Below are 26620 nucleotides of genomic sequence, written 5' to 3'. Positions count from 1 at the left end.
ATAATTATTACCTTTTGAAATGATGTTACAGAATTATTGTAATTTCAAAGCACTTGTTCCAGGTCATTTACTTGTTTTTTTGTGTGGATTTTTTTTATACAAATTTTCTCTTTTTAATAATTTCTTGCAAATTTTTGGGGGGTTATTTCTTATTTTGTTGCTCATTGCCTTCTCCCAAGTTTTTGTAAGAAAGGTTAAAATGGTAGGAAGGGTTAAATGACGTGCCTTTACCTCCTCTCATTTAGATATTATTAATATTTATTTTATTTTATTTATACTTTTATCTATTTATAACATGTATTTATTTTTTATTCATTTTATTAATTAATTTCCCCTCAGGGATTAATAAAGTATATAAAATAAAAAAAACAACAACAAAAAAAAATTATTAATGTACAGCACAGTGTGAGTTCTTTTTTACCTGTTGTGTATTTTCATTACACCTGAGAATGATGTGGTCCAAAAATGGACGATGATGCTAAACTCTGTGGACTTTGTGTGGAGATGAGACTCGACCATCAACTGTCTTCCTCCAGAGTCACACTGAACCTTATAGTGAAGCACTGAAACACGGTTCATCTGTGGAAACTGTCACACTCTCTGGCTGGTATCAGATGAAACATTGAAACTGATTATGGCACATCTTCTGACGCATGATGACAGTTTACTGAAACATCAGTGACAGGATGCACCTTTCACACTTCTCTGCACACTCTTGCAGCTGTAAGGAAAAGACCAGTGTTGGGGAAGCTGCTGTGAAAGAAGAGCTCTGCAAGCTACGAGTTAATTTACACCAGGGGTGGGGTTTGTTAATTACGTAGAGGAGCAATGGTAACTAAAAAAACAACAACACCCCTTTCTTTTTATGGTCTAAATTTGTTTGTGGTGCCAGCACGTAATGTCACAAAAGTGGCAATAAAGCAATTTAACTACTTGAATCCCTGTACAAATATTGATTATTTCATCAAGTAAATAAAATGTTAAAGGATTTAGGATGACACCATCAGATGAGAAAGAGACCTGCGTATCTTGTGTAAAGGTGAGGATGTGACTTACTATGGAAACTGATGTGTAGTCACTCTAAAGGTCAGGTGTGTAGGATTTATTGCCATCTAGTGGTGAGGCTGCAAATTGCAACCAACTGAACTTTTTCCTGTGTGCCAAGCGTGTAGGAGAACTACGGTGGCCGATGCACAACTGTGAAACTGCAAATGTCCCTCGAGCCAGTGTTTAGTTTGTCCTTTCTAGGCTACTGTAGGAACATGGCAGTGCAACATGGTGTGAAAAACCATTTTGATTCTTTTGATCTGAGGACCCTTACAGGCTAAAAAATATGAATAATTTACAGGATAATCCAGGGATGGACAACCTGGTTTTATACAGCCAAAGAACTTCTATAAAAATGATCTGCTTGGCAAACAGACTCTAATTGAGACAGGCCTTTATTTGTTAAAAAAAAAAAAAAAAAAAAAAAAGTGTAGCCACACAGGGCTGGTAAAGGGACTGGGTGTTTAATTGAAGTTTTACAGTATTTTGTATTATTAATCTGAACATGCAAAGCGACTTAAGTCATCATATAAATGTAGTAAATGTCCAGTATTTGCATTTGAAATGAAGCAGGGTGAAATATGAAGCAGCAGGAAATGGAAATGAGTGAAGTACAAGTACCTAAAATCTGTGTTAAGTACAGTATGTGAGCAAATGTTTCCAACACATCGTCCTGTCATGAGAGAAGGAAAAGAATAAAGAGGCAGGAGGAAAATGACACATTAATGTTCCTGTAGTTGAATAAATGGGTCACTGATGCACATATAACCCACGTTATGTAATCTGTCTTTGAACCCCAGTTTTTCCCGGGACTTCAGCTGGAATTCTGGGAGGGAGGGTAAGGAAGGGGAGGTGGGATTGAGGAGGAGGAGGAGGAGGAGGAGGAGGAGGGATGTGGATGGAGGTCTGGCTCTCTGACATCTCCACATAAACCAGCCGGGGGACGTTTTTCCCCTCCTCACTCTGCAGCAGCAAACAAAGAGGAAGATGGAAAAGTCATTGTGCACGTTGGCTGCTGTGATTTTACTGGGAGGATTTTTAGACGCGGCGCTGACAGACAACACAACAACTGAGATTAAATCACTCTTCAACAACACATCTGCTACAGCTGAGTCTGTCACTGTGCAGCCGCAGGATCTCAGCACAGACAGGACGACTCCAACTGCAGCACAGACACAGACACCCGGCACCACCACTGTCCCACAGCAGGACACCAAAAACACCAGCGAAGAAGAGGAGGAAGAAGATGAGACAACAACAGGACTGGGTAAGAAAAAATGTTTAATTTTACCTTTATTGTGAAGTTTTACGAGGCCATAATTAATGATGCCTTCAGGGACCCTCTGAGCTCCTGACTAACATCTGCTCTGCTCCTGTAAACCTGTAAAACAATTAATCAACATCAGATGGTTTTTGTAAAGAGAAAGGTTTCATTGAAAAAAATGCATATTTAAATTAGTGTAAAATAAATATTAGTTTATATAATTCTGTTACTCTGATGCTCCCAAGTCCTCCAGAGCTTCTTTACAAACAATTACTTTTGCTGTCAGTCATTTTCTTGCTCAATCTTTAAGTTGTTTGGTGCATGAAATGCCAGAAAACGTCCAAAACCAAAAGATAAGACCAAGAAAACCAGTTAATTATCACATTTGAAAACCTGGAGCCTGTGAATGTGTTGTAATTAATTGATTGATTGATGATACGTTAAAGCTGTACAGAGGATTTCCCCATAAAAAGGTCTTTAAATGAGTGAAATCAAATATTATGTTGCATAATTTTGCTACTGTTTGTCACATTTTTAGAGCTCACTCACTGAGTTCCCGAAAATATTTGGTTTATATTTGATTTAAGATGGAACAACAGGAACATCCTGTGTTGGATTCATGAATTTTAAGAGCAGCAACTGATGTCAGAAAAATTTTAAAAAATGCCAATCACGATTTCCTACACCCCATGGAGACATCTGCAAGTTTTGTTTGGTCTGACCAACAGTCCAAAAACCAAATATATTCAATTTACTATCACAGAAAACTAAGAGAACCTGTAAATTATCCAGTGAATGTTTTGCAGCTAATTGTTAATCAGTTATTTGTAGTAGCTGCACAGAGGATTTCCTCATAACAAGGTCTTTAAATTTGTGAAATCAGTTATTACTTTGCATTATTTTATTACCGTTTGTCCGAGTGGCAACAACCAAGGCTGATAAATTAGAAAGTGTCAAAAAAATTGCAGTTCTCAGAATGTCCACTTGAGGCTGGCTCCAAAAGCGACCCAGTCTCACTCCAAAGTCGTTGAAATCCAGCGCTTGGGTCGTGACTTGCAGCGTCAGACACTGACGAAAAAAGCCGTCCTTTAACACTGGCATGATCTGCTGCCGGTCGCCGTTTAATGGCACTCTGTGGCGTTCAGGGAACACGGCAGGACAAGAACAAAAGTTAAGACGGCAAATGTCCGGCTGGCTTATGGATCCAACAACCACCGACCTTCACTCAGGAGAGCGGTGCCAGTATATCAAGCATATAAAGTATATAAAGCCAAACTCTGCTCTTTTTTCCTAAACCCAACCACGTGTCTGTGTTGTTGGAGGAAAAAAAAACTCAGTTCACGGTTTTGTACCGATGTAGTGCTTTTATTTTGAAAGAGAGTGTCAACAACCAACACACCCAGGGTACCTTGCATGTCAAATATCGATGTGGAAAGTCCATGACCAAACACTGATCTGTGACGAGGTCGCAGTGAGAATTTCTTGCCAAGAGCGAGTCAGTCCCCACAGACCCCCATGTTAAAATGTTTAACGCCAGGGCCACACCGCCCGCGGAAGCACCACGAATAGCCTCGAAGCGCCGAGAAGTGAAGGCAGTTTCCTTTCGGCACCCATGTTAACCGACTGTGTCATCCACACTGGCCACGCCGCGCCGGGAAGCTCCGGGGCACGCTCTCGATTTGCAGCGATCAGTTCGGCGTCTGGTCTATTTTCTGCGCGAGCTGCGAGCGAATGTGTCAAGCCAGGCAGTGAAAAACAACAGCTGGGAGCAGAATCGCTTGTCGACGGCATGGAGAAATGCGCGTCTGATGTGAATGGAGGTTCTCCGGCGCGCGCGAGAATTTCGGTGCACTGCGCTTCGCAGGCAGTGCGGCCCTGGCGTAACTCTACAGCAGAAATAAACATGTTTTGGTCTTTGTAGTTAAATTTCAACATTCGTGACAACTGTACAGGGGCTGAATTTTTATATAACTCACCTGTTTACATTGTATAAGGCTTGGAGTTATGCATAATTAAGGGCGAGGCAGCTTTGAGTGACAGCCTCTGCTGATAATGTCCTCAGCTGCTCAGTCAGATCCATCCCTCGCTCCTCCACAGCTCCACCCTCTCGTCCAAATATGGTCACTTATGGCTACGGCCAAAATGCTGAAATTGAGGCTCAGAACTACAGTCCACTAGAAAAATACAAAAAAAAAAAGCCAATCACAGTTTCCTCTGTCTCAAGGGGACATCTACAAGTTGCTTGTTTTGTCCAACCAACAGTTCAAAAACCAAATATATTAAATTTACTTTCATAGAAAACTGACAACCACACAATATTCACAATATTTTAAAAAAAGCTGGAAATACGTTTCTTTGCAAAAATCAAGATCAACCAACACAGCATTCCAAGAGTCATGGAAAACATAGAAAAGTCATGGAAATTCACAATCTCAATTTCCAGGCCTGAAAAAGTCATGGACTTTGGAAAAGTCATGAAATAGTCAGAGTCAGTTTATTTGCCATTTGCAGTAAAATACCACATTGGAAAATGTTGCGAGAGTTCACATTTAAGACATAAGGGACCATAAGACAAACATTTAAATGAATAAATAATACAAACAGGTCGGTACATAACAAGGACGACGCCTCCAGCAATACGCCCACATCATCTACAAAGGCACAAGAAATTTAAAAGTGCAAAAAATAGCACTAAAAATCACTGATAAAGTACAAGACTTCTAAAAGTGCAAGATAAAGAAGTACACATGTTTGGCACCCTTTTAAAAGCATAATAATAACAACAAAAATAATAATAATGGATACTCAAATTTGCACCAATGCGTGCAGGCACAAGGATGGATTCATGTGAGCAGTTAAAGCTTATTTAAGCTACGCACAGCACAGGGAAAGAAACTCTTAATGAACCGAGAGGTAGAACATTTAATGGAAATGTTGCGTGTAATGAAATCGTTACAGTAATATTCTGTGAATTAGTACAAAAGTGTGGAACTGCCGGAAATAAAAAACACCCCAAAATGATCACTATCAGGTAATAACATGAAAAGTTTCTTGTTATATGAAGATGTTTTTTTTATCAAAATCAAATCAAACTTTATGAATTTAGCACCTTTCGTATAATCGTGCAGTCCAAAGTGCCTCGCAGAGCAGGAGGAAAACAGCTCTGTGAACAGCCCCACATTACAACAATAAATGATAAAATATCTATAATAAATAACATTTAATATAACAAATAAATTAATACTACAAAAAGGAGAAAATGCCAAAAACAAGACTTAAAAACAGAGTCAATAAATGACGAGGCACCGTTAAGGTTACTTTTAAAAACGTCCACTGAGGTTCCTCAGAGTCTCAGGTCAACTGTTCCACAGACTTTTTCAAGATTTCAGTGTTATAACAAGAAAAGTTTGTTGTTATAAAATAAAAACATCTTGTAAAAACATGAAAAACATCTTCTTATAACAAGAAACTTTTTATGTTATTATCTGATACTGATCTTTTTTTTTCTTGGTGTGGCATCAATACACTTCTGTAGATAATCCTCCACATAATGTAACATAACAGTGATTTATCTTCTGTAGCTGTGGCTCTAATTTTGTTTACCATCACGTACATTTCTTTATTTCCTCCCAGCATTCCCTCTCTCTCCCTTCATGTCTGCCAACTTGCTGAAATTATGTTTGAATGTGATATGTTTGAAAAACGCTGCACAAAAGTCATGGAAAGTTTTGAGAATGTGTGTGACGCCTGAAAACAGCTCTGCAGATGTTAAAGAGATCTGAGCAGTGCTGATGTAAACTCCTCACAACCCACGCGTCCTTATGTTGCTCCTTCTTCTTTAACTTTAAGGACATCGCAGTGAAAACCTCTCCTGACCTAAAGAGAACAAACAGAGCAGCTCTGTCCTGCCTGTACTCGTAGTGTTTGTGATTAATGGGGCTGTTTGTGCTTGTTTCCAAAGCCATAAAATATCCTGCAGCTGTAGCTCTGCTGGACGTTTGACTTGACTTTCTCAGCTTCGTCTCAAGTTACATTCAAACCCTCCACGGATTCGCTTATCTGCAGTTTCCTCTGCAGAGGGCCTCCAAACTTCCACTGAGCTGACCCGGGATGATTAGGGATATTCCACATAACAACCGCTGGGACGTCTAATTACATCAGCCATGTGTTTGCTTACTCAGAGAAACCAGAGGGAGAGTTTTAACCCCTCAGCAGTCGGTTGGTCCCAGAGCTGGTTCTGTCTTTAAAGCTCTCCAGATAAGCACAGACACAAACCCTCAGGAGATCTTATCTGCTTCTCATTTTCCTCCCAGACTGTCCCCCCCTCGGCCTCGAGTCCCTGCGAGTCGACGACACCCAGATGCAGGCGTCTTCCTACCAGCGGATGGGTCTGGGTCCTCACAGGGGGAGGCTGAATATCCAGGTGGGTTCAGATCCGGATCAAACACAAAGAAACCTGAGCTGTTTGTCAAAGAGGTTCAGAGGCACAGAATAACAGGAAACAGGAACTCTTCCTAAAGGGAGAGAGTGCAGAAGACTAGAAGTGTCACTCCTCTTAATGCAGCTGTGGAGTGATGTTTAGTTTCTTGGGAAAAATCCTGCTCAGGTCTGTAATAAAATAATATTTGTACCTACAACAATCAGCCAAGAATTAAAACCACTGACAGGTGAATAACACTGATCATCTCATTAACAATCCAGTGTTCTGCTGGGAAACCTTTGGTCCTGGCTTTCATGTAGATGTCAACCAATCCGGTCCCCCCAGCGTCCTTTCACAAGTCTACTTTAAAATAACACTGGCGTGAGACATTTGGAAGACATTTGATTTTGGTTACTAACAGCACAACTTAAAACCAACAAAATATCATCTGTCATCAGTGTTCTTGGCGTTGGACGATGTCCTGACACTGAACTGAACTTCTGACCACCCAGTGCTTTGAGCTAAGTGCTAACATCAGCATGCTGACATGTTCCCCGGCAGCACGTTTACATGACATTAGAAAGAAATGTTAGTCCCATTGAAATCGCACTTAATTGAATGTGTCACAGTGGGACTAACACACCCAGATCATGTGACTCCTGCATGTATACAGTCAATCAGACCCAAACTGGCCGAGGCGCTCTGAGCATGCTCCACAGTTTGGGCTTTGACCCGGAAGTCCAATAGCATTAAATGTGTAAGAGAAGAAGAAGCCGGTAACAACATGGAGAAATCTACATCCAGAGCCGTGACTTTTTGGACGGACCAAATGTACAGAGCTGTAAAGTTGTCCACCATGGTAGCAGTTAGCTGCTAGCTAACCGTAACTAACTTGTCTGTCCATTGTTTGGTCTGTGACGTAATAGGTCAACAGGAAAAAGGTCCAATACTAACAAGCTGAAAGGGGGCATATCTCCACCTATCGTAGAGGAGTCGCACATACTTGGCTCAATAAATGGATTCCCCTCCCGTGCTTGTATACTGGGACAAGGACAGTAGGCCAGTTAAATGTCCTCGTCTAGCTGGAACTGTAGCTCCACTTCACTGTCCAAACGTACTGAGTGACAATGCTAACATGCTAATGTTTAGCATGCTATCACTGGCTAATTAGCACTAAACACACAGCTGAGGCTGATGGGACTGTAAATTGTTTTGTATTTGGTCATAAACCAAAGAATTGGAGAAAGTAAACGTTTGACCTGAGGGTGGCGCTAGAGGGAAAAGTCAGGGGACCACTAAAGTTATTAGGATTCATCTTCTGGGGATCATGAATGTCTGCACAAACTTTAGTAGCAATCCATCCAATAGCTAGTTGCTTACTTTGGTTGATACCACAGCTTCCCTTTGTTGTGTTACGTTGAGAAAATGATTAACAATCGTCATATCGTATTCACGCCAGCACGCATGACGTCAAACAAATGTCCATTTCTTCATTTTGATCCAAAAACCGAACACACAACTCTCTGCTCCACAGCGGTCAAAAACCATTTGCCCTTCCAGGGTCAAACACCTGATGACAACAATGTCCTCTTACCTTTGTTAACTAAGCCCAAAATACCAGCAGAGCGTCACCCAGTGTACACCCAGTGACACATTTGGCTCTTACAGTGGCAAAATGGGGATCATTTTAATTAACAGTTTTTTTCTGTCTTAAACTCTGTAAGTATGTGTTCCTATACTTTGAAATATAAAGCTTCACAAATTAAAAGCAGTAAATAATAAGTCCTCACTCGTTCATTTCATACGATCATGTTTTAATCTGCTCATAATTTCTCCTTCATACTTGTTAAACTAATGGACTATGAAATAACACTTTTCCTTCTGCTTTATTGGCATGTAAAATTATCACAATGATAAAACTCCAGTGATGGATTTTGCAGTACAAAGAGCTCTCGCTTGAGTTTCTTGGAAAATAAATATCATAATGTGTAAAACACAGAGCCAGCAGTGCTGCTCCACGCCCCGCCCTCGCTCATGCTCTGCAGTCTGAAACCAATTATTTTACAGTCAGGGTGAAACACCAGAATCTTATGCAATGCTTCACACTGAGGCAGAGACAGGGGTTTAATGGACTCTCTAGTTGACAAGACAAAAACTCCAAGTGTAACATGTGTTTCTAGTCTGGCATCGAGGACGGGGACCTGTACGATGGAGCCTGGTGTGCAGAGTATAAGGACCGGCACCAGTGGCTGGAGGTGGACGCCCTTCACCTCACCCTGTTCACTGGAGTCATCCTGCAGGGCCGAAACTCCATCTGGAGGTCAGGTAGTATCAGGACTCACATCTGAAGAGGTTCTGTTCCAAAATCAAATCTAAAACTGCTGCTAAGAAAACACACAAAGACTGATTACACAAGTCAGAGCACAATGTTCTGTCTCTGCAGTGAACTCTGCAAACTAGAAACTGACTCTTTGTCCTTCTTGTTACAGTTGGGACTGGGTCCACACCTACAAAGTGCAGCTGAGTAACGACTCTGTAAGCTGGAAAACCTGCATGAACGGCTCAGAAGAAGCAGTAAGAATGAGTATTTGTGTTCTTTGATATAAAAGGAATGTAGCTACTGTGACCGGCGGACATCTACAGATGGAAAACAGACTTTGAAGAGTTTGTGCCAAAGTGAAAAATGTACCATGAACAAAACATTCAGCTGCTCTTACATAAGACACAAGTCAGAATGAAAACAAAGGGCAAGAAACTGAAACTTGTGGTTGGCATAATCTCAATTTGATCATATTTCTTTTTCCATGTGTCAGTTGTCCAATAGAGCCTCTACTCAAAACAGAAACATGTATTGAAACCACACATCGATGAAGGCAGGTTGAAATCACGTAAATGTAAAGTTTTAATCCAAACCTGCACTTTGTTTGCACTTTTTAAACATCTGATCTCTTTCCATGGAGCTGGAGGTGAAACAAAAATTTCTCAGCACTGTTTTTAATTTAACATTCGTCACCTCTTTCAGATGAGGTCACGTTCTCAGCCCTCTTTGTATTTCAGTATCTCAAATACCTTTCTTTAAAGATTATTTTTTGGGGCTTTTGCCTTTAATCGATAGGACAGAATTGGGAGTAAGGTGCGACACTGACCCTGCACATGGGACACCCGCTTCATCCATCGAGCTGCTGGGCACCCCATCAAATACATTTTAATAGATTTAAGTTGGCTGAAAGTTCGGCCAAAGGCCCAGACACACCAAACCAACTTCAAAGAACTACCTGTCACCTGTGACATGGTCAAAAAGTTGCACATGAACACACTGCAAAGACTACAGCTCATGTCCATCCAGCACATACATTCTGTGCCTGCATGACAGGATAGGTTTTTTAAATATTATTTTTTGCCTTTATTAGATATAGTAGTATAAGTGTGACAGAGGGAAAGACAGAGGGGATGACATACAGCAAAGAGCCGCAGGCGGGAATCAAACCTGTTGCCGCTGCAGCAAGGACACTGCCTTCGTATATGGGATGCTTGCTCTACCCACTAAGCCACCAAGTGCCCTCTATGACTTCCTCTTGACTTCAGCTCTTTGTTTACTTTCCTCACTTATGTTTCTCCTCTCGTGCGCTGAGCTGAACAGCCAAAAAAGCCGATGGGGGGCACAGACGCTCACTGACAGCCCACCAGCTCACCACTGGCTGAATGTCGGCTTGATGTGTTAGGGCCTTACGGGTCAAGAAACAAGTGATCGGTGGCAGTTTTGAACCTTCTGAACCTTTTATTGTGAGCTCCTGCACTGACTCTCAACCTTTTCATGTCAACGACCCTTAAACTGATACACATCAGGTCATGGACTTTGCTTTAGGGACGTCTCCATCTGAAAATATTTTGGTTGTTGGATCTAATTCCGAGGTTGTTCACTATAGTGGAGAAGATAATCATGGAAGAAGTGAAAACCATGATTAGATGAGTCACTCTGATGACTCGCAAGCCGCTGGCCGCCAGTCAATATTGGACTGTCAGTGAGTGTCTGGTCTGCAACCCCCGTCAGCTTTTTTTTTGAATCGGGGACAAAAGAGCCTGTCGGTGAATGAAATCACTTTGATTCTCAGTTCAGAGGAGAAACGGAAGTGAGGAAAGTAAACAAAGAGTAGTCAGGAGGGAGTGAGACCAAAACAAACAAACAAAGAGAGTTATTTCTACTCTTATGACTCGTGAGGTCCTAACATTAGCTTTTTATTTCTGCCAATTGCATTTAAGCTGCACTTATCATAAAAGAGATGGTGTCATTATTCATTATTCTCAGGAAATGACTTTGTGCAATTAACATTAACTTCATAATAATTAGTTAAAGCAAAAAAACGTGTCTATTTCCACTTTACAACACCACATTGAGATAACTGTGCACAGTGATGATGGTACACACTGCAGAGCTTTACAGTTTTTATGTTTGCATGTTTTTTGGTGGATCCAAACATGTTCAGACCTTTGTGATGATGTGATGTTGAACTGTTCAGATCTTTGAAGGGAACCAGGGTCCAGAGACTCCCGTGCTCGCACTCCTTCCTGTTCCCACCGTCGCCCGTTTCATCCGCATCAACCCTCAGACCTGGTACTCCAATGGCACCATCTGCCTCAGGGCCGAGATACTTGGCTGCCGTGTCCACGGTAGGCCGCAGCACGGCGTGTGACTGATAGTGATAATGATTCATCTGAGCGGTTTACCCCCAGAACAAATGTTCAGAGTCACTAACATGCTTTAAACTGCTGTTTTTAAAGGCCAGGTGGTTTCTGAGATACTGTGCTCTCTCCCTGTAGATCCGTACGACATCTACGCCTCAGAGAGAGAACTTGGATCTAAGGACGCTCTGGACTTCAGACAACACAACTACAAAGAGATGAGGAAGGTCAGAGTGTGATGAACGGCTGCAGGGCCACACAGGCATGATGAGTAACTTTGGTTCCAGGAAAGAGTCAGTGTTTTTACTCAGACTCTTAACAGCTTGCAGATTTCCTCCGACTTCACATTTAACCCTTTGAAGACATAGTTTTACTATTATTATTAAAGACTTTACTTTATTGCAATGCTGTCTTTTTAAAGAAGGTGGATGAATGGAAGAAGAAAGCTGCGTTCTTTTGAAACTTTAAAAATCCTATTTTGATGCAAGGAAGCAAAATGAGACAAGCGGCTCCTGCTGTTCCACTTTTGCATATTTTGAGGAGATAAATGACATGTTAGGACACATTAATCAGAGTAGAAATAGCTGCACGTAAACAGGAATATGAGCAGAATATTCATTTTCATCAGCTGTGTAAACAGTTCTGTAGGAATATCGTCTTTTTCGGAAAACGGGCAAAAACCTGAATATTTTGTGCATTTAAACGTGTTCACTGTTCTTCACCCCGCAGCTCATGAAGTCTGTGACGGAGGAGTGTCCCGACATCACCCGTATCTACACCATCGGGAAGAGCTACATGGGCCTCAAACTGTACGTCATGGAGATCTCAGATAACCCCGGCAAACATGAACTAGGTAAGAGTGTTTCAACTCTTCTTATCTGAGGGACTGTTCTGTATTTGTCAGATGAGAGGGGAGCTGGGGTGTGACTTTAAGTAACTTTTTTTACCCTTTCTGAAGCTCCAAATATTTTTCCTTGACCCTCCCTCCACCATAAATGAGTTATTAGATTTTTAAAACTTACTCTTTAATGTTTGAAAGTTAAAAATTGAAGTCAAAATCCTGGAGTTGAAAAAAACACTCTTTTGTGCAATTTAAAATGAGATGTAGAATAAAGTAATTTTGATGATATATCACTATTTTAAGCTCAGATTTAATTATGTTTTTTTTTCTGACGCAAGTGATCGTCACACATGACGTGTCCAAGGACTGTCGGAAATTTGAAAATCCAACCATAATTTCTGTTTTTACAGTTTGTGTCTGTGATAAATTCTATAATTTTGGTCATTTTAAGAAAACAGGCCTTTGCAACGTGTGTGGACGGGGCATGGACAGATGACAACTTGAAGATTGTTTTCTGGCTTTGCTTTACTACTACAGAAGACAATATGGCACATTAATTGCATTCCTGACACGTATTTCTGCACCTCTGCCCCTAAACATACAAAATAAGAACATTTTACACCAGAAATCGGATGTTAAAAACGGCAGTGTTAATCACATGACACAAGACTGCTCACTGGAATACAAATGGCGGTAAAGGTTACATGAAAAAAAGTCTGCAAAACTCATATTAGCGGTCAAAACAAAACAAAACATAGCAGCTGAAGGAGCTACGGAAACCCAGAAGGTACAGAAACCGGGATGTGCATTAAGTTTATTTCCACAGTAAACATTGAAAATAACAGTAAATAAAAATACCTCATAGAGATAAAATCCACAAACACTCAAAAAAACTTTTAAATGATAAATCAAATGTACGAATATAAACTAAACTAAGTGCACTTTAAAGTCTTGAACATCTTCCAAACCTACAGCCATTTACATTTTTGTGCCCCTCCCTTAAGCTACAAATAAAAATCATAAGTCTCTCCTCAGGGCTTAAAAAATTATTTGACATGCCTCCCCCTTTTTGCACGACCCCTCTCCTCCTCTCAAAAATAACAAACAGTCCCTTAGTTGAAACCTTTAAAGGTTCTGGACCAGAGTTCATCATGTTTCTCCAGTTACTCTGAGTGGAGCTGCTCGGGGGGGGCAGTTCAACATCCTCCAGTCCAGTGTTTGTACAGACTTTTCTGTACAGCAGCGGCACACAGAGAGGCCGGGGGTGTCTCGTAGAGGAGGCCTGTCCTGTATAAACAAACTGATAAGTTTGAAATCAGAGACGGCGCTCGCTCCACCAAACAAGAAAACATGAACATGAACGGGTTGAGGCCAAAAAGTTGAAATGAATTCAGCAGAGTGCAGCTTTTCTTTCATTCTTCTCAGGAAATATATTTCGAAACTGCTTCATTCCCAGAGGAGGAATAACAGGAATTTAAGGTTATATAAGTGCCAACAGCTGATTTAGATTTCAATGGTTTCACTGGTGCCAAATACAAGAAGAAAAGGGCATTCTTTATTTTTAGGCTAATATTTTGTGTCTTTAGCTTTAGGAATGTCTGCCATCAAGTCTGGCCAATCTGTGTGTGATTATTGGCTAAGTGCTGTCACACTGTTGGCTGACACACTATAAACGGGATGGAAGTTTAATCTGAGAGACTGAATGTGTTCCTGATGTGCCTCTGAGCTTTAGCTTTAACTTTGACCTACTGACCTAAATGAGAATCTCAGGTGCTTCATGTTCAGTGTGACTTTGTACCACAGTCAAATTCCTCCACATTTACTGCCTGGCAAGTGACACAACTCTCTGAATGTTCCCTCTTGGCAGGTGAGCCAGAGTTTCGCTACGTGGCCGGGATGCATGGGAACGAGGCTCTTGGCCGAGAGCTCGTCCTCAACCTCATGCAGTACTTGTGCAAAGAATACAAGAAAGGAAACCAACGCGTCGTTCGGCTGGTGACTGAGACTCGAATCCACCTCCTGCCCTCCATGAACCCCGATGGATACGAAGCAGCTTATGAGAAGGTGAGTGATGTTCAAGTGACTGTGGAGAATTACAAGTTGTCCTGTCATTTGGCCAAGACGTGTTAAAGGAAAGGTTCACCCCAAAATCAAAAACACAAATTTTTCCTCTTACTTTGGTGTGAGTTGCTGAGGGTTAGAGATATCAGTCATAGAGATGTCTGATTTCTCTCCCATATAATGGAACTAGATGGCACTCAGGTTATGGTGCTCACAGCACCTCAAGGTTAAGGTGCATACCATAAAACAGCAATGTCACCCAACTGAGTTGCCAATATAAATGTTGGTATTGAATATTTCTGCCAACCACAGATATGTAACATTTACACATTATTATGAAGTGGATACTTTGAAACTGTAAGTTTCAACAACGCTGTAGTTAATGTGGTTATGTTTTGGCACAAACAAACCACTTGGTCTTGGTTACGAAAAGATGACCTCTTGGTTTACAATACCCTTTTGGTGGGACAATTATGGCTAGAAATGCAGGCGATGTCTCACTAAAAAATGCCTGTTTTTGGGAACCAAATCTCTGCCAAAAATGCTTATGGTGGCACAACCACTAATAGAAATACCACCAATGTCTCAGTAAAAAAACAACCGCTTTTGGTGACTAAATTAGGCTAGAAATGCTGCCAATGTCTGCCAATTAAAAAATAGCCATTTTTGATGACACAATCGGCACTAGAAATGCCACAGTTGTCTCACTAAAAATGCCTGCTTTTGGTGGCAAAATTGCTGCTAGAAATGTTGCCAATGTCTCACGAAAAAAATGCCTGTTTTTGGTGGCCCATTCTCCGCTAGAAATGCTGCTGATGTCTCGGTAAAAATGGCCATTTTTGGTGACACATACCGCTGCTAGAAATGTTGCCAGTGTCTACCTAAAAAATGCCCGCTTTTGGTGGCACAATCACTGCTAGAAATGCTGCTGTTGTCTCACTAAAAAAAAGTCTTACTCTTGTGGTGGTACAGTTGCTGCTAGAAATGCAGCTAATGTCTTCCTAAAAAATGCATGCTTTTTGTGGTAAAATCACTGCTGGAAATGTCGCCTATGGCTCCCTAAAAAACATGAGTTTTGGGAGCACAATTCCCTCTAGGAATGCCACTAATGTCTCAGTAAAAAACACCCGCTTTTGGTGGTACAATCACTGCTGTAAATGCAGCTGATGTCAGTCGCCACTAGAAGTGCTGCAGAAGTCGCACTAAAAACCAACCAATCTTGTTGTATGTTGGTTTCCAACAGTGGTCTGCAGCTTGGTAGCCATCTTGCTCAAGTGCTCTCTATCTCCTGCTGACACTGTCAGCTCAAATACATGTAATTAGAGCTACATCACTTCATAAACGTTGATATGATACGTAAGGAACGTACAAATGTAACGTATCCTTGGTTTGCAGAAACATACAATGCCAACAGTTCCTTATCAACTGGGCTGCATCACTAGTTTGCAGTGTTAGAGAAGTATTCAGCTCTAGTACTTAGATAGAAGTCACCACACAACAGTGGAAAACACTTTGTTACAAGTACAAGAAGAAAAGTATTGGCAATAAAATAAACTTTACAGGACTGACAGTGGCACCCATAGTGATATTTTCTACTACATGTTATTAGTTCATTTGCTCCGTATATGCTACGACTCATCCGACCTAACTCTGTTTCTGACCAATGATCTGCTGCAGGGCTCTGAACTGGCCGGCTGGGCTGATGGAAGATACAGCTACGAAGGAATCGACCTGAATCACAACTTTCCAGACCTGAACAACATCATGTGGGACGCCCAGGAGACAGCAACAGATAAATCTAAAGTCACCAACCACTACATCCCCATCCCAGAGTACTACACTAAAGAAGACGCCATGGTGAGGACACAATCCATAGACACAGCTGACCAAGTTAAAGCCACTAAGAATAGGATTTTTAAAAATGCATTTCTTTGGCACCATACAGTGGTGTTCTTAAGACAGTGTGGCAGGGAGAAATGAAAGCCAGGAAAAACTACAATCACATCAAAATTCAACGTTCTGTATAAAACCAAGAAAAAGGACTTTGAGATCAGACTTAACTGTTTCTCAATGAATATACTGAAACATCCAGAGAAGAGTTTACAGTGAAAAACAGATCACTGCACCAAAAACGCCTTTACTAAGGGACCAGAGTGCTACTTAAAGGTAGGATCTGGAGGATTTTCAAACAAAACAAAATATAGACATATACAAATGAAATCCTGCTTAATCATCACCTATGGGCTTCTACTCATGTGTGGTGGTGACTCTGTTTGCAGAGCTCCTGCCCTTTAACTGTATTTTGATGTTTTTGTGAGCTCAGACCGCTTCTGGGCGGAGATTTCCCCAGCCAATGAGAGAGCGCAGGTGCCGTGCCCGAGCATGTCCGAGCATGCACCAACGCGAGCCTTGCCTGAACCTCTTCTGTGAAGCCTTCTTCTGTACCTCCGGGCTCCGTACACCCGGGAGAGTTGAGCCTGATAGGAGGGGCCAAATTTGAATGTGTGTTTACAAACAGCAACTGGAAAATCCTCCAGACCCTACCTTTAAGGTTCAGTGTGTAGGATTCAGAGGGATGTATTGGCAGAAATGGAGTATAATATAATGAGTAATTTTTTTTCAGGGTATAATCACCTGAAAATAAGAATCATTGTGTTTTCGTTACCTTTTTGTTTCGTTAATATCTATATAAGGAGCAGGTCTTTGTCAACGAAAAATCACCATGTTGCACTGCCATGTTTCTACAGTAGTCCAGAACAGACAAACTGAACACTGGCTCTAGATGGGGACATTCACATTTTCGCATCAGCCACCAAAGTTAGCAGCCTCTCTGAGACAAGAGCATCGAAGAAACAGTGATTGTTTTATTACTTGAAACGTCTTTATTCAGTTTTTACTGGTTCAAATCATCTGGTCAGTTTATTTTGAGAGAAAGAGACCTCTGTGGATAATTCAGCTCCTGGTGAAAACAATGAACGCTGAAGGAATTCTAACCAGGACAAGTTTCAGCTGGTTGCAATCTGCAGTCCTCACCACTGGATAACACTTAATAACCCTAAATCTGACACACCGGACCTTTAAAACAAAGTGAGTCATGTATTGGTGCATGAATGTAGGTCACACTGAGAGGCAGTTTTGGAGGGTGTGTGTGAGGAAGAGGAAAATAATGTTTCCACTGTAGCAGCATGCAAACCTCAGATCAGGAAGTCATTTCAGAGCCAAGAGGTTTTACTGGAAGCCTGGATGTCACTTAATGTTTGGTAACAGAACACATCGAAACTCTGACACCAGTGATACAGTAAAAGATCACCACATTTTAAAATATTAATGTATTTTGGTTTTTGGTGTTTGGAGGTTTTCTGACTGGTCGGGCTTTCCAAGGAAAAACCTCCATATTTGTAGCTTGTAGATGGAAATACATGTAGAGGTAGTTCAGGCAGAGATCATTATGGTGACTGAACAGCTGAAGAAAAGAGCTCCAACTACAGAAACTCAAATGTAATCGATAGAAAATCAAAGTAAAGAGCTGATGACGTTTGGGAAGTTAAACAATTATTAATCATTGTTATCAAATCTACAGAGCACAAAAGTTATACGTACAGGGACTTAAGAATATGCAGGTAACTTTAAATAAAGTCTGAACTTTTAACCGATAAAATTACATTTTAAATGGCACAGTTTGATTTGTTTTTTGGTGAGGTGTCTTTTTTCTTTTATAGCAGCAGTAAAATCTTTTAATCCTTTAATATAAAATGTGTTTTGTTACCTTTACAGATAGATAAAGTTTTAAACTAAACTTAAAATTAAACAAATGTTTATTTTCCTGCTGTTTGTGTTTATGAGAATCTTTCCCACAATTTTGTGTCTAAAAAGTGACATAAGGTTTGTCCGTCTCTCCCAGGTTGCCCCAGAGACTCGTGCTGTCATCAGCTGGATGCAGGATATCCCGTTTGTGCTCAGTGCAAACCTCCACGGGGGAGAACTGGTGGTCACGTACCCCTTTGACTGCACCCGCGACTGGGCCCCTCAGGAGGACACACCCACGGCGGACAACGCTTTCTTCCGTTGGCTGGCCAGCGTCTATGCCTCGACTAACCTGGTGATGTCCAACCCCGACCGTCGTATCTGCCACTACGAGGACTTCCAGCGTTACAATAACATCATCAACGGTGGAGCCTGGCACACCGTCCCCGGCAGTGAGTCACCACTTTAAGTAATGAAAGCCAACAAGTGGTAACTTGAGAAAAGGTTCCAACCAGGGGACGAACATCCTCTCAAAACACTCACCTCTTATTTAAAGTACAGTCCCTTAAATCTGTAATGTCACGCTTCGGTCTTTATTTGCTTTGCAAACTTAGAACTAAAATTACTGCCATGTGGTTGTATGAGTCTGCGAATGAATTCTTGAGTTATGGCTGAAAACCTGTTTTGAGAGGTCACAGTGACCTTGACCTTTGACCATTAAATTCTAATCAGTTTAATATTTAGTCCAAGTGGATGTTTGTGTCAAATTTAAAGAAATTCACTTGAGGTGTTCTTGAGATATCGTGTTCACAAGAATGAGACAGATGCAGTGTCACACTGACCTTGACCTTTGACCACTGAAATCCAGTCAGGTCATTGTTGAGTAAAAGTGAACATTTGTACCAAATTTAAAGAAGTGCGCTCACCATGTTCTTGGTTTCACAAAAATGAGACAGTCCAAGTAGACGTTTGGGTCAAATTTAAGAAAATTTCCTCAAGGCCTGTTTGAGATATCATGTTCATGAAATGAGATTGAAGCAAGTTCATGGTGACCTTTGATTTCTGACCACTAAAGTCTAATCAGTTGATCCCTGAGTCCAAGTGGATGTTTGTGCCAAATTTAACAAAACTCCCCCCAGGTGCTCTTGAGATATCGCATTCATGAGAATGACACAGATGAGGTCACAACGACTTTGACCTTTGACCCCAAATTCTCATCAGTTCATCCTTGAGTCCAAGTGGATGTTTGTGCCAAATTTGAAGACATCTCCTTAGGAGTTTCTTGTGATAGCACGTTCACAAGAATGGGACGTAAAGACGTACAGACTTACGGATGGACGGACAACCACAACATAATGCCTTTGACCACGGCTATATCTGGCACAGAGGTATAAAAAGGCCTCTTAAGTACCTTAAATTAAGCGGTCAAACCCTTAAATCTCTGCCAGGCATGTGAGTACAAGGTCACAAGGGACAGGATGCAAATTCAGACAGGAACAGCTCATTAATTTAATAAAAGTAAAGTAACAAAAGATTACTTACATGGGTAGCAAGTCCTTCAGAAGCAGCAGCACAACCACGGGTGAACAGGCATCAGACAGGAGGAAGGTCAAGGTTCCAGGATCCAGGGTTCAGGGTTCCAGGTGTAGGTGTCTGGAGCAAAAAGGCACAAAGAAACACTGACAATCAGGCACTGAGTAGGTTAAAGGGTCTGGTATAAGTCCTGACAGGCTGATGAGGGAAAGGAGACACATTAAATGGGTGGAGACAGGTTCATATAATCTGAACAAAACAAATAAATTAAAATATTATTATCCTTAAACTGCTATTTTTTAAGCTTTACTTGCCTGACCTTCTTCTGCCCATATTGTATAAATACTTGTTTGTGTTTTCTGCAGGTATGAATGACTTCAGTTACATGCACACTAACTGTTTTGAGGTGACGGTGGAGTTGTCCTGCGATAAGTTCCCTCATGTCAGCGAGCTTCCTATCGAGTGGGAGAACAACAAGGAGTCTCTGCTGGTTTACATGGAGCAGGTCAGTCTGTGTCCACAGTCCCCAGATGCTACGTCCTGAACAGCAGCGTTAAAATACAGCAGTTATTTCCACCTTAATTGTGTCTCTGAGGCCTCACAGTGCAGTGTGTCGTCTTCTCTCAGGTTCACAGAGGCATTAAGGGCGTGGTCAGAGACAAACTGACCAAACAAGGAATCGCAGACGCTATAATCAAGGTGGAGGACCACGACCACGACATCCGATCAGGTAACACACTGATTTTATTCCAACAAACAGCGACTTTCACCCGAGAGTCCCAGTTCTTTTTCCTAAACCCAACCACGTGATTGAAGGAAAAAAATGTGAATTTCTCAGTGTTGTACCAACATAGTGCTTTTATTTTGAAAGAGACTGTATGCAAACTGTACATTTCCTGTGAAAACAGAAGTGTATTTTGAAAACAGACAATGCACGTAACAGGCTGAAGTTGACACGGCGTCCCAGAACGTCAACAACCAACACACCCAGGGTACCTTGGACGTCATATGTGGACGTGGGAAGTCCATGACCAAACGTGGACATGTGACGAGGTCGCAGTGAGGATGTGATGCACAAGTAGTCACAAGATTCATTTTAAGACATCACACGATAAAAAGGTTGAGAGACACTGAATACAGCAGACTCACCTCTGTCTTCTGGGAGCTTCTTGACAGGCATCCTGGGAAATGTAGGAAGTCACTCGCCTCATTTTACTGCATAAAAAACAGTTATTGAAATGTGACCACTGTGACCTTCATTCACACACATTAACCACGAAACATTCATAGAACATTTAAGAACATTGTTTTTGTCTCCACCTTATTTTATTACCTCAGCGGCTGACGGGGACTACTGGCGTCTCCTGAACCCGGGCGAGTACCAGGTGGTGGTCTGGGCGGAGGGTTACTTCCCGTCCATGCGCCGGTGCCACGTTGGGATGGAGCCACGTCCCACCATCTGTGACTTCACCCTGACCAAGACGCCCATCCAGAGGCTGAAGGAGATCCGGGCTCAAGGAGGGAAGATCCCTCAGGACCTTCAGCTGCGTCTCCGTGCTCTGAGGCTCCGCAAGCTTCGCGCCACCACCAAGGTCATCAACCAGCGCCGGGAGAGTCAGCGGCTGCTGCAGGCGAGGAAAGCCCGGTCATCCAGAGCCCGGAGAGCGTGAGAGGGGACGGGACTGAAGGAGACTCAAAGATGAGCTGGATAACAGGTTCAAGGAGTTCAGAAGTTGTCCTCGGGGAACAGCGACGTGTTCCCACCACAGAGGACACCATTAAAGGATCAGTTCACTAAATTTAGAAAACTTCTCTGCAGAGCCTCGTTAATAAAGACATGCAGACAGTTTTTATGTGAAGAAATATCTTCCTCTGAGATTTGTATGTCTCAACTTAAATATCAAATAAAAGAATTAGACATATTTGGATGCACTGACCCTTTAAGGCAGATTAAACCATGGCAGTCACACAGACTCACACCTCGACAGGAAACTTTAAAAACAGGGTTTTTATACACAAACTGAATCACTTCTAAAAAGGTACAGAAACAAGACTTTTTGAAGGAGAATGGACATCTACAGATTTACAGGAAGGCTTCATGGAACGACACAAATTCACTTCACTTCACTAGTTTTCTTTTCTCCACATGATAGCCGATGATGCTGTAGTGTTTGTTGCTTCTCTGTTACATGACTGAGTTGAGGATTTAATTAAGAGTCAGCTGGTCTGATATGTGACATGTTTTTTTCTAACAATGTGACTGTTTGTGTTTGACTCATGTCCAACAGGACATTAAACCTCAAATAAATGTCACTTATTTGTGTTGTCTGTGTTCCAGTGTGCCGGTAGCAAAGCTAAAAGCGTTAGCAATATACAACGTTTTATTTCATCTAAAAAGCAGCCCAATCACCAGAAGACTTGGCATAAAATGTTAGCAGATGGACCAAACTAAAAACTCTGATTACACTGAGCCAAAGCCACACTATATTTACTCTGCAGAGAAGCTCCCCGCTCCGGCCGGGAGGACGGACAGAGAGCCCGGCACAGAGCCTGGCTGCTCCTTCTTCTATTCCTGTGGCAAGGCGACAAGGAGAGGCGGTGCTAAAACTGATCAACCAATCACTCAATATGTAATATCTATAATATATGTTGGATTTACATTTTAAATTGATAAAGCACAGAACACTCACTTTTTAATATTATTTATTTTTCAAAAAGAAACTCCACAGCCCTACCCGACCTGACCAGTCAATGCACATTTTTAATCTGGACCTAGTCCGACCCGTCAGGCTTTCCGGGACCTCTTAGACTTGAGAACTCTACCTGGTATATGGCGGCTGATCTTGTCCTCTGCTCGGAGGGTAAGCAGCTTCCTGACCTCACGTTTTTCACAATTTGCAGTCATTTTCATCCACCGTTTTTCCTCTCTGAGTTAGCTGCTAACTGCTAAAGCTACTTTTTAAATCTCCCGCGGTGGGTTGCACGCATTACATATACAGACATCGTTTCAGCGCTGTTACTACCTGTGATACCAGCTTAAAAACAAGACAACTCTGTCCCCTGATTCCATGATTGTACCTTTTATACAGAACAGTGAGGCAACATAATGGCTTGAAATTCCCGCCTTGAAGAGGGAGTGTAAAAGGGGCTTTTATCTTAAACACTGAAGGGTGCTTTAAATAATAACTTAATCTTTTTATAAATTGGTCCAGTTTTGAGCGACAAGACTGCAGATGGCAGCGACGAAACAAGCTGCAATAATAAAAACTAACCACGTGGGACAAGTTTGCAATTTACATCCAAAAAAAAGTGCTTGTTTTTGTCACTGGCAGGCTCAGATTGTTATTATTTTATTATTTTTATTATTTTTTTTATTATTAAGTGTCTGACAACATTATGAAAGGATCCCTACAGAGATGTGTTAAAGAGGAAGATTCTCTTTGTTTTGATTCTTTTTTTTTTCCAGAAACAGTCCTGAAATCACCGTCACCAAACCCACCAGACTCCATTTAAATTAACAGTCATTTTATCATCATTAAACACACTTCATTCAAAGTTGACAGAAACAAAATAAAACCCACAAAAACCATCTTGGTTCATCTTTCCACTGTTCCAACAATCACCAGCTCTGGTTTGGTTGAAATTTACCCATAATTCACCAGTTAGATGTGACAACATGCTGCCTCTATACACACTAACATGACTGTTTATTTAAATGGAGTCTGGTGGGATTGGTGATGCTGATTTCAGGCCTGTTTCTGGTTAAACACAGAGGTCTGTCTCGGTACGGATCCTTTCCAAAATACTGTCAGACACTTAGAAAAACAATCTGAGCCTGTCAGTGACAAAAACAAATGCTGTGTCTCATACCTCTGTAGGAGAGATGGTGGGGCCCTTTGTCTCATAATCCACCCATGCTCACAGCTCATGAACATTTAAGCTGTGATATGTGGTTGCAATAAACCAGTTTTTGGCTAGAAAGAGTCCCAAATCAAAAAAGGTGGCAAGTCCCAACTTCCATCAGTATCTGACCCCCTAAAACACAACTTTGCCGACTTGCAACCCTGAATCACAGGCTTTTTAAGTCTACAAGTTGTGACAAGTTCAACCAATATGTGACTGTTTTATTTGAATGTTCTACAGGGCTGAGGAGGCGAGATTTACCCAGAAATTCACAAGACAGCAGCACAAATCAGAAGGTTAGAATTAGGAGGGGTCAGGAGCCCTGGTTTTGGGACCACTGATTGGGTTTGACTGCCATCTGGTGGTCGATTCTCTGCACTTCATGTGTGGAGTTTTACCACTGAGGGACATAAATACTGGACTCAGACAGTCAGCAGTGCAAAAGAAGCTAACCTTTTTATTTCAGTGATAGTAAGTACCATTTTAGTATCATTGTTGAGATTACTTGCTGTGTATAGCCATTTAGGAAACAACAGTGCGAGCAATTCAACAAGTTTTCGTCTCTTGTCCACCCCCCCTCATCCAGCTGTGATCAGTCCAGGTGACAGTGCACAGGAAACACCAGAACTACTGAGAACATTCAGATCCTTAATCCACAACAGAATACAGGTTAAAACCCAGAACAAGAGTGAAAAACAAACAGAACAGAGTCATAAAAATGAACCCGGTTTTATAGTTGCTATACCTGAAGTGAAAATGGCAGATAAGACACTTCTCTCCGAAGAGCTCGTGAATAGAAGTAAAATAAAAGCAGCATTGAACATACAGCACGGCCGGTCCTTTCACCTTCAGCTCAGTCAAGATATAAATGCTATAAATGTGGATTTAAATCATTCCAGAGAGTTCTTGATGTCTGCAAATTAGGATTTGAGTTTTTCCAGAGGAGGGAAAATGTCCCTGAATTGACTGAACTGAAAGTGAAATGGATTCGTCCATTTGTGATACTGAAATATATTTTGAGCAGTTTAACTGAGGTACAAAGTGTTAAAAGCATCCTTCCTCTTTACGAACAGGACCACGTGTGAGCTGGGAATTATTAAATCAGTTACATCTGTTTTTTTTTTTTTAGATGTATTTTCACCTCAAATCTGAATTAATCTCTTCCAATTCATTTTTGTTTTCAAACATTTTGGGACAAACATTTCTTACCTTTCTGGCAGTGGGTTAGATGAGAAGATTGATACCGCCAGATAATATGAAGCTACAACTAGTAGCCACTGAGCTTAGCCGGCTAAGCCCGAAGCTGCAGCTAGCAGCTGCGTAGATTAGCTGGTTAAGCACGAAGCTACAGCTAGCTGTCAGTAAGCTCAGCTGGCATACCGTGAAGCTACAGCTAGTAGGTGGTTAGCTTAGCTGGCATAGCACAAGGCTACAGCTAACTGCCTGTAACCCTAGCCTGCTAAGCACAAAACTACATGTAGCAGCTGGTGAGCTTAGATAGCAAATCATGAAGCACCAGCTACTCCCCTGTTAGCTTAGCTGGCTAAGCATGAAGCTACAGCTAGTTGCCAGTCAGGTTAGCTGGCATAGCACATAGCTATGGCTAGCTGCTGGAAACCTTAGCTGTCTAAGCACAAAGCTACAGCTAGCAGGCAGTTATCTTCACTGACATAGCACAAAGTTAGAGCTAGCAGCCAGTTAGCTTACATTAGCTGGCTCATTAGCTTAAGCTAGCCTGGCTCTAGAGCGGCAACAAAACCCTCCTACCAACAGATGTAAAGCTCACATAACACACTTGTTTATTTTATCGATACAAAAACCAAAGTGTTAAACCAAAAATGTCATTTTACGGGGGCTATGTCCCGCAATGTTTCTTTGTTTGGTTGCCAGGCAACCAGCAGAGATTCTAAAGAGTTACTGACCCCAGCCAAGAAATAGTCTGGTCCAAAAACGCGTGAGATTTGGTTTTACACTCCAGTTTTTAAACGAATTAAACAGGCATACCATATGGTATTATAATTATATTAAGAGATGCTGTTAGGAGGATGCAGGATGGCTGTTTCCAGTCTTTGCGCTAAGCTAAATCAAGCTAACAAGCTGCTAGCTGTAGCTTTATATTCAAAAGACAAGTCTGAGACAAGTATCAATTTGCTCATCTCACTTTCTGCAAGGAGAGCTTATTTCCAAAAAATCAATTAATTCTGTTACAATGTTAAGGTCCAGTGTGTCAGATTCAGGGGGGTTTAATGGAATCTAGTGGAGAGGACTACAGATTACAACCAGCAGAAACTAACCCCCTAACCCCAGTGCAACATGGTGATCTCCGTAGACGAGGCCCAGCTCCCTGTATATACATCTTATTCTAAGGAAACGAAAATGATTCTTATTTTCAGACGATCAAACACTAAAGAAAACATACTTATTACATTATATTCCATTATATGACATTATATCCCCCTAAATCCTACACACTGGACCTTTAAACTTTTGCCACATAAAAATTTTAATAAGTCCCTAATAGCAGATGTTCACATTAAGTTCTCAGCTCACAGTTACACTACAGAAGAGCAGCATTGCCTCATCCATGCAAATCACATTTTGGCATCTGACAGCTCCACACAGAGCATCTCCCTGGCATAAATAAGAAAGGAGAATCTTCATAAAGGCCGGTATGCATAGTAGTATACGCTAATGTCTATTTTTTGTTTACGTAATATCTATTCTGCAGTCAATCAGTATGCACTGTTACCAGTTTACATTAAAGGTGTAACATCCACGCGTGTGCTTGGCTCTTACAGCAGCTATACTACACTGGTCGGAAAACACAAAAGCATCGCCGATACTCGAACAGTCAAAAGCAACCCATTCAGTCCTTAGAGAGGAAAAACAACCTGATAGGTCACCTTCATGACAACACTGTAAAAGGGAGAAACTGGATGTGATGCGAGAGAGAAAAATCAAACACTGATGTGGATCAACACTCTTTTCAGAAACCAACAAAATGAGGTACAAGGTAGAAAAACAAGTCAAATGTTTCTTGGCAGCAATTTAATCCTAAAAAGGTTAAGCGGACGATGCTGAGGCAACTTCTTCTGACAAAAACTGTTGGCCAAAAAAGTCAACAAGA

The 26620-nt window shown here is 41.5% G+C and overlaps 1 protein-coding gene across 2 annotated transcripts; it reads left to right on the top strand.

Annotated features, from left to right (window-relative positions):
* Window positions 1–1958: 1958 nt before the first annotated feature.
* On the top strand, window positions 1959–21903 carry cpxm1a (carboxypeptidase X (M14 family), member 1a). 2 transcript variants are annotated; one of them, XM_078175362.1, is made up of 13 exons: window positions 1959–2314; window positions 6625–6734; window positions 8912–9051; window positions 9221–9305; window positions 11249–11399; window positions 11550–11638; window positions 12141–12264; window positions 14120–14316; window positions 15991–16170; window positions 18215–18509; window positions 19956–20095; window positions 20218–20320; window positions 20518–20755. In XM_078175362.1, exons 1-13 carry the CDS (start codon window positions 2035–2037, stop codon window positions 20619–20621), a joined length of 1998 nt encoding a protein of 665 aa, XP_078031488.1. In that variant the 5' UTR covers window positions 1959–2034; the 3' UTR covers window positions 20622–20755. The 2 variants fall into 2 exon arrangements, with proteins under 2 accessions (XP_078031488.1, XP_033499456.2); XM_033643565.2 differs by lacking the exon at window positions 20518–20755 and adding an exon at window positions 20929–21903 and having other exon boundaries at window positions 1961–2314.
* The last annotated feature ends 4717 nt before the right edge of the window (window positions 21904–26620 follow it).

Source organism: Epinephelus lanceolatus, chromosome 15, assembly GCF_041903045.1.
Source record: "Epinephelus lanceolatus isolate andai-2023 chromosome 15, ASM4190304v1, whole genome shotgun sequence".
NCBI classification, from domain to species: domain Eukaryota; kingdom Metazoa; phylum Chordata; class Actinopteri; order Perciformes; family Serranidae; genus Epinephelus; species Epinephelus lanceolatus.
Note: the sequence above shows the minus strand (reverse complement) of the source record. Positions and strands in the feature narration are given on the sequence as shown.